Raw genomic sequence first — 18284 nt, 5'->3', positions numbered from 1 at the left:
CAATGGATCAGAAATGTGTTAGTGTTATGAAGCAAAGTGCGATTAAACGATTAAAAGATTTAATGTTTTTTTAAAAGTATGTCGAGTATTTAGTTTTTTTTTTTTAAGAATTACGGGTAAATAAATAGTATAATTACAATTAAACCGATTTATTATTGCCAACATATTCATCTTAAGGTTTATTTTTCTATATTATTTAAAATCCATAATTCTTTATACAGAGATACATTTGGACACGTAGACAGCAGGAAATATATCAATTTAGTCTACATTACTAGGGTTTGCCGTGCTACATGTTATACAACTGTGATAACCTAGCTGGGCTTGGTGCCTTTGTTGTATTTTATGTTTTATACTGAAGCACTATACTTGGTTTCCTGGTCGTATATCATCGCTCGGCTCACCTCCCTGTTTCACATTTTTTATTATCGTGACGTCACCCGTCGACACTCCCTTCTCCACAGTAGAGGGGGAAAGATGGCGCCCACACACGTACTGAGATGCTGTCAACGGGGCTTAGCATGGATACCTGTGATTTTTATCGCGCTCGTCGTCTGCTGGTCGTACTACGCTTACGTGGTGGAGCTTTGTATATGTAAGTAGAGACCTCGCCGTCGTCTGTCGCTTCTTTCAAGGCCTTTAAAAGCCGGTGCTAACCATATTTCCTGACAACACACACAAACACAGCGGCGGCTGCTGGCCAGCAGGAAGTAAATGAACTGCAGCCCAACAAAGGTGTTGGCAAACCCGTCCAAATCTAGATCCAGCTAATTTTCTGTTGGTTGCCATCGCCTGGGTTGCCATATATTCAAAAGAGGACGGTTTTAGTCAAAGAAAAACTAGCACTGTGCTGTCTTTTTTATGTTAAAGCTACCCGTCTCGTCTCTGTGGTTTTATGTGAAATTAAATGAGTGTGGATGGAGAAATAAACGGTATTTGACTGGCTGACATATAAATACCACACAACATGTCTCTTTTAGTTAAACTGGCTTAAGGCAATAGTTGCGGATTGTCTCCCCCCCCCCCAAAAAAAATAAATACATAAATTCATGTAAGGTTATGTCTAAGTGCTGTAATTCAGCTGTGAAAAATTCAACATGTGTATTTTTATTAGTCAGCTCCTAATACTTAATCTTTGTTAACTATTTGGAAGTGGAAAAAAGGTACACTTAACAACAGCAAGGTGGACTAATTAAATTGTCTTGACATTGTGTAGGAGATTAATGGGGCAATAGAAAAGATTGCATGGCTGCTGTGCTCCTGAGGTGTGACTATGTATTTATTTATTTTTCTTCCCGCCCCATTTTTAGGCTTTATTTATTTATTATTAGATAAACCACTAGGTGAAAGTTTCTACTGGTTTTCTTTTGGTTTTTATCAGATATGTTGGCGTAAATATGGGAACTGGTTACATGCATAGGGGAAAACTTTTTTTCTTAATTAAGGGGGCAGGGGGCTGTAGTTAATTAATTTCTGATATGGATAACTGTAAAACATGCCAACCCTTTAATTAATTCGTTACTCATGTACAGTATCAGTATTTTGAAAATTTTTGTAGAAGTGAATACAGTGTGGATAAATGATATGGTTGTTTCCACCATAATGTATAAAAGTTTATCAGTATATATAATATCTGACATATATTGTCTATGTTTTCTCTTTGCAGTCACCATCCCCAGCATAGGAGAGCAGAGTAAGTGTCCCAGGACATCAAACAATGTTTGTTTAATAAATCGTAAATGGAATTTTACTGAGCTAAGAGTTTTTTATTGGCATAATCTTACTTAAGTTTCTGGAAAAGTACTCTGTAGACTTGGCTTTTTAAAGAAAAGGCTGGCACAGAAATTGTGTTTCCTCTCAAAGTGCTGAGGTTGGCCTGCTTATAGCCCAGCAGCTCCTCCTCATCCAGCATAAACTATTAGCTTTCCTCTCTAATTAATTAACAGCGTAGGTTTTTTTTTTTTGCTCTTAGGCCATGTTTTGCGTTACAGTGGCATTTCCTTATATAACCCACATATCAGTGCGTATGTCCTTGATCCTGATGCTCAGTTTCCCCCCTCCAGTTGTCTACCTGATCTTCTTCCACCTCTCATTCGTCATGTTTGTGTGGTCTTACTGGAAGACCATCTTCACCAAGCCTGCTAACCCTTCCAAAGAGGTATAACACTAATCCAATCCTCCAAAACAAAACAAGCCTGCTCTGTCTGCCTGTGTGTAATCCCCTGCTGCAGTAAATGGCAGCTTAAAAAAGGTATTTTGCTCCCTTCCCTCCAGTTTTGCCTCCCCAAGGCTGAAAAGGAACGCTATGAGAAGGAGGAGAGGCCAGAGTCCCAGCAAGAGATCCTGTGGAGAGCTGCCAGCAGCCTCCCTCTGTACACCCGCACAGGCGCTGGCGGTACGTCTGTGTCACTGAATGTAAATGAGAATGAATCTGTTCTGTTTGGAATTGAGTTATCATGATGATTGTTGTGCTAATTTATTGCAGCGATCCGCTACTGTGACCGCTGTCAAGTTATCAAGCCAGACAGATGTCATCACTGCTCAGCATGTGACATGTAAGGGAATTTTCTTCTTTCCTTAAAATTTTTCTCTTACTCTTCAGTTTTTTAAAGTTAATCTTTTGTTTTTATTATTATTTTTTGGCAGGTGTGTGCTAAAGATGGATCATCACTGTCCCTGGTATGTAAGAGCCACATCCTGTTGGTGCATTGAGTTAGTTAACCAAGAATAAAGTGCTTTCTAGACAGAAGTTCATTTTACTTTGTTCTCACGCTTTATAACTAACATACCTTAAATTACGACACGTTGCTACACCTTTTCAGAAACTGCTTGATAATGCCATTTGTTTGGTGCTACCTCACCAGTAGCCTCCACCTTTTGCAAACTTTGATAAGGTTTCTGCACTGGAAAAGAAACTGCATCCAAATGTGGTGTTTGTGTGTCTGCAGGGTGAACAACTGTGTGGGATTCTCCAACTACAAGTTTTTCATCCTCTTCCTGGCCTACTCGCTGGTGTACTGTTTGTTCATTGCAGCCACTGTCCTGCAGTATTTCATTAAATTCTGGACAGTGAGTAACGACGCACCGACACGCTATGCCCACTCGCCCCACAGCATGGAGTGAATGTGTGACACAGATGCAGAATCGGGTGGCACGTCGTAGCCAGGATGAGCATCTCTTGAGTTGGCTGTGCATGGCGCTGACCTCTCCTGTGCTCCGCTGTGCCGCTCCTCTGTTTTCTCTGTCCTCTCTCACCCTTCACCCTCTGACCGGCCCCCGCCCTACCCCTCTGTTTCCCCTTTCTTTTATCCCCAGTTCTCGCACACTGGCTCATTGTTCTCGGATCTTTTCTCTTTTTCTGCCTCCCTTTCCACTATCGGAGCCATCAGTCACACCACTCATGTGCCCGCAAACACCTCCTTTCTCTCTCTCTCGTAGCTGTTTCACTTCAATTTTCTCTCATCTCTTCCTCTTTTATCCCTTTGTTTCTTGCCAGTCCGGGCACAGTTTTCTTTCAACCCACTCTCTTTCATTCACCTCCCCCGCAGCTCCCCACTTTTCCACCCAACTTGGCCTTGACTTCTATTTGCCTCCTGATTTCTAAGTGCTCCCCCCTCCCGTCTGTTCTCTCCTGGTGTTGCTAACCACTCTTGTTTCTGTTTGTACTAAAGCTTTGCCGCAGGAAATCGGCAGAAAACTGCCCAAAGGTAACACAGCCATCCTCCGATGCCTCCCCCCTCCCCCACCGTCCTCACCGTTGTTGTTTTCGTGATGTGCATGCAAGTGAAGTGGCTCACATGAGACTTTTTTAAAAGTCATTTCTCTGCCTTTTTTTTTTCTTTTTGTTTATATCAGCTCTCTGTCATTGCTCTTGCATTTCCAGAAATATCTCCGATGTGAATTTGTTATTGATGGCTGCCTGACTCTCCTCTTCTCCCGTCTCTCCCCCTAGAATGAGCTGACAGACACGCCTGCCAAATTCCACGTCTTGTTTCTTTTTTTTGTGGCCGCCATGTTCTGCATCAGTATTTTGTCCCTCTTCAGCTACCACCTTTGGCTTGTAGGGAAGAACAGGTCGACAATAGGTATCGTTTTCCTTGTATTTAATATCTAGCAGTGATTTCAAATATTCTAACAGTTTGTCAAGTTGAATGTCATTTTTTTGTCATCATTATCACTGGAATAACTTTGTTGCTAGGGACGGAGTTTTGTTCCCCTCCTTTAGTGTTTGTCTAACAGTTCTCTTTCCCTTCTGTCTGCCTCTTCTCTTTTCATTTTCCTCTTACCCTGCAGAGGCATTCAGAGCACCAGTCTTTAGGACAGGCTCTGATAAAAATGGTTTCTCTCTGGGTTTCCGAAAGAATATTGCTCAGGTCTTTGGTGACCAGAAGAAGTACTGGCTGCTGCCCGTCTTCACAAGGTAAAAAAAAAAAAAAGAGAGAGAGAAAAACTTTCACAGAGAGAGAGAGACAGACATTAAAGGGAGTGTTGTGGTTTGCCGTACACAGAAAAGATTCCCGGGAGGAGACAAAACCCAAGCCTCTGAAGGTAACAAGCTAGTGGATTCCTAGCGCAGATCCCAAGCCCAGATAAATGAGTTGCATCAGAAAGGGTATCCAGTGTAAAGTGTGTGCCAAATCATGTGTACTTCCATCTGCCGTGCCGACCGCTTGAGAAATAAGGGAAATATCCAGGAGTACCTTTCAGACAGAGGAGATCTAAAGCCCCTTTTCCATTAGTACTTAATCAGATCGACTCACCACAGTGTGCCCCGATTTTCAGAGTTTTCCATTAGGTCATAGTACCAGGTACTAAAATAGTACCTGCTCAGCCGAGGTTCTAAACAAAAAGAGCAGGTACTAAAATGTGACGTTGTCAGACTGGATGCCACCGATTGGCTGGTCAATGGCGTCAAAAGATGAGTCATGAGTGTATTGTTACCAAAAACTGAAACCGACATTTTTGAAACCTGGCAAAGTTGTTGCATACTAATTAAGTCACAGGACCCTTGGCCACGTTGCTATGACAACAACCACACACATTTAGTGGTACTTGATTGTAATGGAAAAACCAGTCTGAGTCGTGGTGAGTCGATCTGAGTAGGTACTAACGGAAAAGATGCACAACCGAACCAGGAAGACCAGGATTTCTGTGTTAAATAAACAAAACCTGAAGAATCTGGTATAATTGTTTAAATACTGAAGTAAAAGCTAAAGCTGTGATGTTATTCTTTTAAATATAAGCCTAACTTTGTTGCAGCATAGACTATATGGGTTCGAAAAGTGAATCTAGAGTGTCTTAAACCTGCATTCTTTGTAATGGGCAGCAAGGGGCAGCAACTCAAGTTGCTTGTTGTTGTTTTTTTTGTTTTTTAATAGAAGTCTGTAACAAAATGTCTAAGTGTTTTCCAGATTAAATTATGGCTACACGTGCTAATTTCAAGCCATATTTAATATAAAATAATGCTTTTTTGTATTAAATACTTTCACATTAGAGTACGAAAATAAAATAAAGCAGGCTCCACCTATCACTTGTTGCATCGGGTTTATAAAGTACAAGTGCCAGATGCTAAAGTCGAGCCTTTAAAACAGCAGTCTGCAGAACAGTTTGTAACATTATGGTGTGTCCATCTTTTATATACAGTCTGTGGCTGCAGCAGCTCCTGAGGAAGTTCAGCTTCACGGTTTTTGGGGGTTTTTCTAATCAGTTGACAGCTCTTAATCTTTAGATTCTCTGCTTGCTTACTGCAGCCAGGGAGATGGTCTGACGTTCCCCACCCGACTGGTCAACACCGACGTGGAGCAGGCCACAGTGACACTGCAGTCAGAGCCCAGTAAAAGGTGCTAAATCCCGGTGCAATAGTAGAAGCTTCTGATAGGGCTTTTATTTTGAGAAAAATGGTGCTAATGGCAGCTAATTTTTCCAGCGCTGCTGACATCACCGTGAGTCCACTCAGCGAGTCTCAGAATCGCCTCCTGAGCAACGAGCAGCATGCTAATAACATCGGAGACCATCTGGCAAATGACACCCTCAAATCAGGTGAGTCCCAGCAGGGGTGTTATTATTACATAGAAAGGCTGAGCTGTTGATGTAAATTCTATCACGTATTCTGTTCTGCTTGTCTTCACAGCTGAAAGCGAAACCATTACAATCTCAATGGAGAGCGAGTCCTAACCAGGTAATTGCAGTCAGCCACCTCTCAGCGAGTCTGTAGCTCTGGCTTAATGGTCAGTCTGACTTTTCCAGATAGAACTGCTTTGTGTAAGTAATAAATATATGTATGTATATATAATTCTTTTTCTTTTTGTTCTTTCCTGCCACAGGAGAAGCACCTCAGTCATCTACTTCGATGCCTTAAGCAAAGCTAGAGTTCAGTTTCTCAGCAGTCTGCCAGCAGATGCCCATTTAAATCCATTCACAGTAACTATGGAAATGCAGTCATTATCACAGTCATGTATTCCGTGGCATTAGCATTTCCACATGCAGTGTCATGAACGCATCTCACACCTCTCTTCGTAAGACATGAGACAAGGTTGTTTGCAGTTATGCGCATAAACATACACACACATACTAACAGTATACTGTATTCATATTTCTGTTGCTTTTTTTTTTTTAACCTCTCACAATTGAAGTATTTATTGACGAGGACCGCATTAAAGTGAATCAGTGCTACTGCTGAAAGCCTCCCAGGTCCACCAAGACTTGGAGATACAAAGCTGCAGTGAGGAGAGCCTGGAACAGCTTTTTTTGGTTTGTTTTTGGTTTTTTAGAGAGGCAGTACACGATGTGGAGATGCATCGATTTACCCTTGAGTCTCATGTTGTCTCATTTTTTTAACGAGTATACGCGTAACAATGATCGACACCTCTTGAGATGGATGCTTCCCAACAAACCTGGACTATCTTACAGAAGACTCCACCACACGGTGAATCCGTGCACAAGGAAACTCTAACCAGGTTTTGGGTAGACTTTTTGGTTTTTTTTTTTTTTTTTTTTTTTTTAATCCATCAGAGCACAAGATGGCGCATTTGCACTTTGTAGATTATCCATCAAAGAAAAAAGTGCTGCTTTTTTTTATTTTATTTTTTTTAATTTAAACAAAAAAAAGTTTTAAAAAAAAGGTGTTATGGATGTTGCTCGATCATTTAATTTTTTTTCTCCTTTTTTTTTATATAATGTATTGTGTGTGTGTGTCCGTGTGAGAAAGAGAGAGATTGTGTGTAACAGTTGAAGTGGCAGTAAGTTTTCTTCTTTCCTACTAACAGACTAAAAGAATCAGCTTTATATGTGTTTTTTTATGGCCCACTTGTGTCAAAGGAAAAAAAACAAAACCTGCTGCTTCGACTGGACGGTTTAACTTTGGAGATGAAGCTTGCTCACTATTTGTTCTTTAAGAGGCTGATCCATGATTTTTAGCCCGCAATGTGCACAGCCTGTTTTTCTACAACTCAGTGCTTCAACCTTTACAAAGAACACCAACACTCTGCCAAATAAGGGCTGGCCTGTCAGGAGCTCTGACCTCCGAACCTGAAGTGTTTACAGCATATTAGCTTTATCCTAACCTCACTGGTCAATCTCATCATAACCAAATTGAATTCAACAGTAGTCGTGGCGCAATATTTTGTACATTTGTCGCTCCGACCTGCTGAGGGTCATGATGTCCGTGCAATACCAGTGCTGGCCAGCAGGTGGAGACAAGAGTCCTGTTTGTCCACTCATTCAGCTAAATGTCTTTTCTTTTGTGTGTGTGTGTGTCTTTGTCTTTTTGATATCACTACATCACTTCCTCGGGGCTCACTTCACTTTCAGGTTAAATCGCTTTCTTAATATCCTTTAATATGCATTAAATTCCTGTAATAACTCATCTGGATTTAATTTGAAAGTGAATTGAACCCCCTCTGATAGAGCTACAGCCTCTGCTCACCTTGTTGCTGTAGACATGTGTGGATGTCTGTATTTTGGAATCGGCTCATTGTTGTGATCTTGAGCGTGAGCTTGTTTAATTCCTGTGCCGTGTCAGTGTGTAACATCTGGGAATTTACTCACGGGGTCTGCGGAAATCTGTAAGGAAAGTGTATTTAATACCCAGAAGACAGTGTTGCTCACATTTGTCAGCATGACCAAATAACAATTGTTCAGGAGTGAGTTCCTTTTCCAAGAAATGTTATTGTTTAAGTGCAGCATTGTAAGGCGATGCAGCAAATTCCTGATGTCTGCCATTCCTCACATCCCGGAGTGTTGCTGGAAAAGCCTCCTGCTGAATATATCCAACCAGACACTGGTGGTGTACAAGTTTACAGCTGTTTCTATCATGTACAGCGTGTTAGTGTTATCGTAACATGTGCTGAATGTATCACAGACGGGACAGTAAAGGTATGAGTGTTTTAAAAAAAACAACAAAACAGCCTGATCTTTAAACTTCTTGTTTACTTCTTGAATCCTCCAATCATCTTTGACCTTTTGAGCCCAAGTATATTTATAATAACTTTTTGCAGAGCAGTTATTGGAGAATATTCACTATTGTATAATGACACTGTGGTTGAATCAAAACAAACAAAAAAAGGTAGCAGGTTAAATTAATTTCTAAGATCATGATCCAAGCCAAGGTTATGTTCTGATTATATGTAGATCTTTTCTAAAAATTGCACTCAAAAATTTCAAGAAATTAAACTTTAGAAATAAGAAGACATTTTTGTATCGTGTATAAGGAGCTCTGCTAATTCCACTTATCATTTACAGCCACTGATTCTAAAAGTGTGGACTTGTCCTATTGTTTTAAAAATGCCTGTATTCTCTCTGGGCTGTTTGTCCTTGAGACTAAAGTGCGCCTGTGTGTGTGTGTTTTGTAATGCTTAAGTGAGTGTTCTTTTGTAATATTGTGGTCTCGGACAGAAGCTTCTGTGCAGCGATGAGATGATACCTGATTAATGCTCAAAAGCATGGCGCCTAACTTCTGTAAAGATGTTTTACCATGATAACGGGGTTTATGGTGTTATAAAAGTCACTGTTTTTGTTTGTTTTTTAACTATAGCTAGCTGTGTCATTTCAACTCTATAAATAAAGCCATAAAAACTCCTTTGACAATGAAAGAAGGATCTGAAAACCTCAGTCTAATATCAGCTTTTCTTTTCTTTTTTGTTTTTAGACTGACAACACGTTACATCTGTGTTCATGGTGCAGTGCAGATGTAGCCATCATAACTTGCTTTTTGCTACATTCTGGATTCTTTTTTGTTACAATGTCCTATTTTACAATGTATGTATATATATATATATATTGATAATGTAAGAAAACAGAAGACAGCATATATTTTTCTTGTCTGATTAATTTTACTGTTCCTATTTTGTGAATGAAGTACATGCCTCTACACAATTAACGTGAAAATAACAATAAATGTTTTTCTAAAAAGCTCAAAGCATTATACTTTTTTTTTTCTGAGAACTTAAAGCACTTTTTACTACGTGGTTCATTCACCCAGTCATGCCCACATCACTGCAATCTAACACTCGTTCACACACTCACACTCTGATGGATGCATTGGGAGCAACTCTGGACTCAGTAGCTTGCCCACAGACCTTCCGATTGGTAGATGACAAGTTCTACGTTGAAGTTTCCCATCAATGTAGGATTGAAAATCCTGGAAATCTGTTCAGCATAATCAGGAATGCTGGAAGTCACCTCCTCACGTCTGCTTGGGTGTTAAAAGGAAAGCTGCAGAGTTCCAGGGAATTCGCATCATACTAAGCCTGTGTTTCGTTTTCCAACATAAGGTCTCAAGTGATATCACTTGAAAAGAATTTATTACTTTGTGCATCTGTTTTTCATTTTTCATATGGAGCATGTTTATGTAGGTTCTCAGTCATCCAGGTCATGGTCGTCTTATGAGCTTGAGTTGAAGGCAGATAGACTTCTATATTTGATTCTTAAAGATGTTCAGCCTCTGATCTAAAATGGAATCCCAGGTGTGAAACATCTAGTGGGGTTGTCACCTTGTTGGGGGGTCCTGAGTTGTTGACCCACCCTATCAGCACATGACTTGCAAGGGTCACATGGTCCCAAGCTTGGCTTATTTGTGAGGTAAGTAGGTAATTTATTGATCCTACGAGGGAAATTATTTGTGTTACACTACACTATCATCATAGTTGAAATAAAAATGCCACAGGCTCTTAGTGATGGCATTATACTGTGCAAGATATAAATATATAATCAACAGTGATAAAAAAAAAATTAAGTTAAAGAAGAGTAAAAACAAAACAGATTGTGCAAGAGACGGGTGCAAATCGGATTAATACATTTTAAATGCGCATTCAATCTAGGAACCAGCTGCAAGATGGTTTAATAACAGACCGTGCGTGTGGAATCTAATGCCTCACAGGGGTGCTCGTGCGAGTTATTGTACAGTTTGATAGAGACAGGTATGATTCATTTCCTGAATAACTTCCTCACTCCCCCTGCTGTACAAACTGAGGCCACTCTGACAGATAGTCAGCAATCCAGGAGACATTGGAAATAGTGACAACCAATGCTGCAGGACTCTAAGACTAATGCGATCGGGTCCTGCAGCCTTGCTTTGGTGTTGCTGTTCAAGTGTTTCACTCGTCTCCTCAGCTGGCCACTGGATACTCCTCACTGGACTGTGCAGCATTGCTTAGCTCATGTTTGGGTCTTTTGTCCCTGAGATTATCCAATTTTTCTGATGTTGTTGCTGGGTCTAAAGTGCATCAGGATATTATGGTTGGAGAAAAGTCTCTTCAATGTCATAGGTTCCTTTCTATTCTATTTTATTCACTGACTTAACGAAGTTTGGATAGTAGATAGCCACATTTTAAAGGCTTTCATTGTGTGTGTGTGTGTGTGTGTGTGTGTGTGTGTGTGTGTGTGTGTGTGTGTGTGTGTGTGTGTGTGTGTGCGCGCGCGCGCGCGTTTAGGAGGGAACCTTCTATGCCTAGTGGTGTAAGGCCCTGATAACGTTATTTGTGTTTCAGTAAGTAGGGGAGTCAAAGAAGAGGCGTGTCTGTGTAGGCCAGGAAAGGTATACTCCATGGAGAGCAAGATGTTTCTGTGCACTGAGATGATGTGTTTGATGAAACCCTGTGCTTCTTAGGTTTTAAATTTCACTGTGTTGTCATTGACATACCTGCACTTCCAAATTAGTGATCACAACTAACTGTTGTTCCCTCGCATTTGTTGGGTTGACAGAAACTCTGAACAATGCGATAGTCCAAAAATAATAGATCTTAGTGAAGAAACACGCTGGGAAGATCTCTTAGAGCCTTTTCCAAAAAACTGCAGATTCCAATATTATCAAACAATTCCATGTAATTACAAGTTATTCTGATGTGTCACCACTTTGCCATGGTCAGGAAGAAGACCCAAACTGTTACCCTCAGATGAGAGGAAATTGGTAAGGATGTTCAGAAACCACAAAGGCTCAAGCCTGCCATGAACTGGAAACTCCTGGAATGCCAGCGTCACAGTTCATAGCGACGAGACTTTTACATCACCTTGGAGAGGGTGAGAGGGTGCTAACCAAAAAAGATGCCCCTGCTCCAAAATCAACTCCTTCAAGCTCGACTGAAATTTGCAGCTGCCCACATGGACAAGCCGAATGTCTTCTTGACAAAAGTTTCTAAATTCTTCTAAATTCCTTAGCTTTGACTCAAATCAACAGCTACGCAGATGAAACTTTGAGTTGGGCAGGACAATGATCCCAAACACTCATCAAAACTGGAATGGGTAATGCTGGCTAACATTAAGCTCCTAGAATGGTCTCCCCAATGCCCTGACCTCAACCCTGTTGAAAAAGTTAAGATATGAGTCTGTATGCATACAACTGACCCCCGTTGGAGAAAATCCAAAATAAATTCAAACTCTTGCACACAGTCTATAGAGATGTGTGCTGTAAAACCATCCCACCCTGGAAAAAGGTCAGTTCAAAGAAAGCATTAAGAGCACAAAATTAGCATGACATCAATGCCCATAACAAGTGCATGTATGCATTAGGGGTGCAACGATACACAAAATTCACAGTTCGGTTCGGTTCGATACTTTGGTGTCACGGTTCGATATTTTTTCAATACAAAAAAATGTTCATGCTTTTTTAATTTGTCATTTATTAAAATTATAAATATATATTTTAACTCAAAAGTACAGTTTTTAAATTGAATGTTGCTGAAACAACAAAGTAATAAAAAAATAAATCTATCTGATTGAGAAATCACTCATCTTTGGAAAAGAGAGTTTATTACAGAGAAATGGCTCTTTCCAAAATAAAAGCTATACTGTCAAAATCAAGACACAAGAAGTGGAATCCTTCACTGCACACATTAACTCTGTGGATAAAAACATCAAGTTCACCAGGGAAGACACAAAGGACAACTGTTTGCCTTTCCTGGACTGCGCTGTGCACATTGAAGAGAACGGCAACCTCAACATCGAAGTTTACCGGAAGCCCACACACACGGACCAGTACCTCCTGTTCGACTCCCATCACCCTCTGGAACACAAACTTGGAGTAATTAGGACCCTACACCACCGGGCAGAACATGTTCCCTCTAAGCCTGAAGGAAAAAAGAAGGAACACACACATGTAAAGGAAGCACTCAAAACGTGTATCAGAAAAACTCAGGAGAGTTTTCTCCAAGCATGACATCCCAGTGTATTTCAGACCCAGCAACACGCTCAGACAAAAACTGGTTCACCCCAAAGACAAAACGCCAAAACACAGACTTAACAACGTGGTGTATGCTGTACAGTGCAGCGAGGAATGCCCAGACCTCTACATTGGAGAGACCAAACAGCCACTTCACAAGCGCATGGCACAACACAGAAGAGCCACCTCCACAGGACAAGACTCAGCAGTCCATCTGTATCTTAAGGATAAAGGACACTCTTTCGAGGATGCCAATGTTCACATTTTGGACAGAGAGGACAGATGGTTTGAAAGAGGAGTGAAAGAAGCCATCTATGTCCACTGTGAGCGACCATCTTTGAACAGAGGCGGGGGTTTACGACACCAACTCTCTGCCATCTATAATCCAGTTTTGAGATCCCTTCCCAGATGCCTTAACGCCCACTCACATCCTGGGCCATCTGATCTCAGGAATTCGCATGATAAGGTGGGGCCAGGTTTCACAATGAACACACCCGAAACTCTGGCTTATTGGGACCCACACCCAGTTTCACACCTTGGCTCAGGCGATTAGAGGATCGTCGGACCCCCTGATGATCCTCTAATCGCCTGTCCCTCTGTGGGGGGTTACTCCCACTAGGTTTATATCTGGGACTCTCCACCATTTGACCTTATCTGAAGAAGCTTCTCGGATGAGAGGTGAAACGTCTTCAAGTAACTTAAAGAAGTCCAGACGCTTTTCTTTGCAAGCTCCTTTGACTACGATGACCTGGATGACTGAGAACCTTCACAGGCTATACTATACGCTTCTTCTGGGCTATATTCTCAGCAGCATATTAAACATATCAGGTCCCCATAAGGAGAATCATGTGCTAACGGCTGTCTAAATGACTCGGCTAAAGTTTGTAGCATGCATGCTTGTTGTTTTTGTCTGCTTCCACTTGTCTCTGCACTAGGATGATGTCGGCGTAAATGTGCAGTCATATTCATTTTGTTCCCACTAGTGCTGTCAGCGTTAATCTGAAATGACGTTAACGCCACAACACGGCAAATCTCCGTTAACGAGCTACCGCGGATCGCCCGTGCGTGGGGCTGGACAGCCAACACGTTAACGAGCAAACTGTGCTAACGCACTAGTTCCCACCCATGTAATTGAGCATTGCGTGGCACATCCGACATATTGTTTTACTTTTGTCCATGACGCGCTTACCTTCAGGGTCCTACTTCACATGAAGACCAAAATAGTTCCAAAGGCCAGATCTGAATGAGGGTGGGGGAGGTTCAATTTGCCATGTTGCAAGGAGCTTAGCTTCTGTCTTGCTAGCTTGAACTGCGCTCAGTGGATCTGCGCTCGACAGTGCAGCCTAGGCGGAGTAGTCGAACGCAGATCCACTGAGCGCTCAACACAGACAGCATCGTCAGAAGAAAAGTTGATAAAATAAATTAAAAATTTTGTATTGTTCATACATATGCGTACCGAACCGAAAGCACTGTATCGAACGGTTCAATATCGATCGTTGTACCCCTAGTAAACATCTGACCGCAAGTGTATGCACTAGTGTGTAAAACCCAGCAGAGTTGCCCTTTAACAAATTCAAATGAGGAGATTATTAAACGTGACATTTTTATTTGCAGTGTTACTCAAAATGGGCCGGACTCCAAACAGCAGCTTTAGCTTTAGATTACAAAAGAATGCTGCATTAGAACCACTGGAACTGATCTCCAGTGAAGCTAAAGCAAAACAGGTATTCAGGTACAACATACAAACACAGGCAGACTGGCGTAAAGCACATAGACGATAAAGCAAACATAGATGTTACAGTTTCTATACTCAGTATCATCTCCTCATAGTAGTTTTGACACTTTGATGGTGAAAATTAGTTGTGAAATCGAATGTCTTGTCGCACCAGCTGTGATCATCAGGTAAGCAGTGCTTGCAAAACATCTTTTCTGGAAACACACTCCAGCATCTGCAAAGAATCAGAATCAGAATCAGAATGGGGTTTATTGCCAAATGTTGAGCAGGTTTACAACATTAGGAAATTGCTGCGGTGCTTCAGTGCAAACATAGTGTCATAAATAGCACTTAAATAGACATGGAAAAAAATAAAAGTAGGGATAAGAATTAAAAGTGCTACGTGGAAAGATATGTGCATGAGATATACATGAGATATATACATGAGAATAAGAATTAAGAGTGCTACGTTGAAAGATATATACATGAGTGCAGGTGGTGATCAGTGCCAAACATGGAATGATGCAGTGACACAGCGTAGGGTCATGTGTTAGTGGTGGGAACAGTCATATGGTTATTGTTCATGTGTCCAACAGCAGAGGGGAAGAAACTGTTCTTATGGCGAGAGGTTCTGGTGCGAATGGACCGGAGCCTCCTGCCTGAGGGGAGCAGGTCAAACAGACTGTGTCCAGGGTGAGAAGGGTCAGCTGAGATCCGAGCTGCACGCCGCAATGTCCTGGAGGTGTACAGGTCCTGCAGAGATGGGAGTCTGCAGCCAATCACCTTCTCAGCAGAGCGCACAACACGCTGCAGTCTCTGTTTGTCCCTGATAGTGGCTCCAGCGTACCACACGGTGATGGAGGAGGTGAGGATGGACTCGATGATTGCAGTGTAGAACTGCATCATCGTCCGTGTTGGCAGGTTGAATTTCTTCAGCTGCCTCAGGAAGTACATCCTCTGCTGGGCTTTCTTGATGACGGAGGTGATGGTGGGCTCCCACTTCAGGTCCTGGGTGATGGTGATACCCAGGAAGCGGAATGAGTCCACAGAGGTGATGGGGGTGTCAGTCAGGATGATGGGAGGGAGTGGGGCCGTGTGCTTCCTGAAGTCCACAATAATCTCCACTGTCTTCTGGGCATTCAGCACCAGGTTGTTGTGGCTGCACCAGGACACCAGACGTTCAACCTCCCTCCTGTAGGCAGACTCATCCCCGTCAGAGATTAGCCCAATAACGGTGGTGTCATCTGCAAACTTGATTAGCTTGACAGACTGGTGGGTGGAGGTGCAGCAGTTGGTGTACAGGGAGAAGAGCAGAGGAGAAAGAACACAGCCCTGAGGGGAGCCGGTGCTGATGGTCCGGGAGTCCGAGACATTCTTTCCCAGCCTCACATGCTGCTTCCTGTCCGTCAGGAAGTCAGTGATCCACCGGCAGATGGGATCAGGCACATTCATCTGGGAAAGCTTGTCTCGGAGATGGTCTGGAAGGATGGTGTTGAAGGCAGAGCTGAAGTCCACAAACAGGATCCTGGCGTAGGTTCCTGGGGAGTCCAGATGCTGCAGGATGAAGTGTAGGGCCATGTTGATGGCGTCGTCTACAGACCTGTTGGCTCTATATGCAAACTGCAGGGGGTCCAGGAGGGGGGCCGTGAGGGTCCTGAGATGGGAGAGAACTAGGCGCTCAAAAGACTTCATGACCACAGATGTCAGAGCCACGGGTCTGTAGTCATTTAGTCCAGTGATCCTAGGTTTCTTGGGGACAGGGATTATGGTGGAGGACTTGAAGCAGGCAGGCACATGACATGCCTGCAGTGAGGAGTTGAAAATGCCAGAAAACACTGGGGCTGGCTCGTTTGCACAGTGTCTGAGGGTGGCAGGAGACACGCCGTCTGGGCCGGGAGCTTTTCGAGCATTCAGGTTCTTAAACTGCTTCCTCACATCTGCTTCATGAATATGAAGAGTTGTGGTGGGAGGAGGTGGTGTGAAATCCTCTTTTGTGTGGGGTGAGGAGGGGGTGTTGTAGGTGAACGGTTTGAAGGTGGTGATGGCTCTATGGAGGGGGGAGAGGTGGGGGAATTAGTGTCCAAAGTGTCTCTATTGTTGGGGCCGTTGGAGGTGTGAAGGCTGCCTGATGGCTCGTCAAAACGGCAGTAGAAGTCGTTAAGGGTGTTGGCTAAGAGCAAGTCATCAGTGGAGTGGGGGGTTTTAGGCTTGTAGTTTGTGATATTCCTAAAACCTTTCCACACAGAGGCCGAGTCATTCTCTGAGATCTGCTGCTGCATCTTCTCAGAGTGCTGATGTTTAGCAATGTCCACTTCTTTAGTGAACCTGTACTTGGCCTCTCTGTAGCAGTCCCTGTCTCCGCTTCTGAACGCCTTTCTCTTTTCCAGCCACAGCTTTTTGAGTTTAGGAGTAAACCAGGGTTTGTCATTGTTATAACTCACCCTGGTGCGTGATGGCACAATGCTGTCCTCACAGAAGTGGATATAGGAGGTGACAGTGTCCGTAAACTCGTCCAAGCTGTTAGAAGCAGCCTTCAATGTGTCCCAGTCTGTGGTCTCCAAACACGTGCGAAGCTCCTCCACAGCCTCGTTGCTCCACAGTTTTTTAGTCCTCACGACAGGTTTGGAGAGCTTCAGCCTCTGTCTGTACGCGGGGATTAGGTGGATCATGACGTGGTCAGAAAGTCCGAGTGAAGCGCGGGGCACCGCACGATAGGCCCCGCTGATCGTGCTGTAACAGTGGTCTAATGTCCTCTCCTCTCTGGTCGGGCATTTAATATACTGCTTATATATTAAACATGCACTATGCATGTATATAGTGTTGTACTTATGTTGCTTTTCCTCTGTGTATATTGATTTCTGTACTTTTGCACTTTTGTGGTCTTGCTAATATCGCTGTGCAAGCAACTGTACAATGACAAAAAAAGTTCTAAGTTTTTCTATCAAAGCTACAGTGTGCACATTGAATGGGTATCTGTGTTTAGCCATGTGCTGTCAGAAGTGATTAGAAAGAGTAAACACTCGTTGTGGACTTAGATTCAGGAACCCTGTTGAGCATTGACCTTTGCTATCTCTGTGACACCCAGGCCCTTCACCTCTGGTGATGAGGTTGTTGTTTGCTCATTCTCGTGTCTTTCACGGACACTTTCTCTGTAAAATTGCTTGCTGCGCTTGTCCGCAAATCAAAGCGTTGGCACACGAAGACAGAAGAGCGTGTGTCTATTTCACGGGTCAGTTTAAGCAGCTACTGGAGCAAAATGTAGTAAAAAAGAAAAAAACGTAAACAAAATCCAAACAGTTCAAAAAAGAGGAAAAGAAAGAATTTCAACACAATAAAAACAGAAGAACTTTTGGTTTTCGCCCGTTTTCTACTCTCATCTGTAATGTGAGTGTTTGAGCTAATGTTGAGCCACCTAAGATAATAAAGTCTGAGTCACTTTTCCAGGGAAAGAAAACAGTATTTGCTTGTAAAAGAGGGGGAAAAAAGTATGAAAAGCAAAGGCAGCCACAGTTTCACTAAAGACCACTGTGTGGCTTATCCATTCAAGGGAAAGGCATTAAACAGTGATGGTGTTGACTGGATGGTGACATCAGGCTCTACAAACAAAGCCAGCCAGCAGGAAATTAGATGCAACCAATTGACAGTTTTATTTGAAATTTATCAGCTAAATTTAAGGTTGAACCCAAATGAACTTTAACCTAAATTTCTGGCTTCTAGATGCGAAATTGCTCAAATCAGTGATTTTTCGCCTATTTTGTGAATCACTGGCTGTAACAAGATTGCAGGTGTGAAGAGAAATCTGTTCAAACCTGTAAAACTGTGTCAGGGTTGAAGGCTGTAGAGTGTTGACATTTTCGATCAATTACCCAAATGCAGGCTAGTCAGGGCAAATCAGTTCTAAAGAGTCAGTCTGTAGCA

At 42.6% G+C, this 18284-nt stretch overlaps 1 protein-coding gene across 1 annotated transcript; it reads left to right on the top strand.

The window, feature by feature from the left end:
- The first annotated feature begins 500 nt into the window (after positions 1-500).
- On the top strand, positions 501-9404 carry LOC146662126 (palmitoyltransferase ZDHHC20-B-like). The gene is given in 14 exon segments (XM_085418580.1): positions 501-536; positions 538-595; positions 1667-1693; positions 2064-2158; positions 2275-2395; positions 2486-2555; positions 2647-2679; positions 2949-3069; positions 3953-4085; positions 4294-4420; positions 5751-5840; positions 5927-6039; positions 6131-6178; positions 6324-9404. Coding segments are annotated over 13 exon segments (1068 nt in total). The 3' UTR covers positions 6175-6178; positions 6324-9404.
- The last annotated feature ends 8880 nt before the right edge of the window (positions 9405-18284 follow it).

Source organism: Rhamphochromis longiceps, linkage group LG9 (assembly GCF_057381845.1).
Source record: "Rhamphochromis longiceps isolate RC_006_pf linkage group LG9, R_longiceps_female_GT1.1, whole genome shotgun sequence".
In the NCBI taxonomy this organism is placed as follows: domain Eukaryota; kingdom Metazoa; phylum Chordata; class Actinopteri; order Cichliformes; family Cichlidae; genus Rhamphochromis; species Rhamphochromis longiceps.
This window is presented reverse-complemented; position numbering and strand designations above follow the sequence as displayed.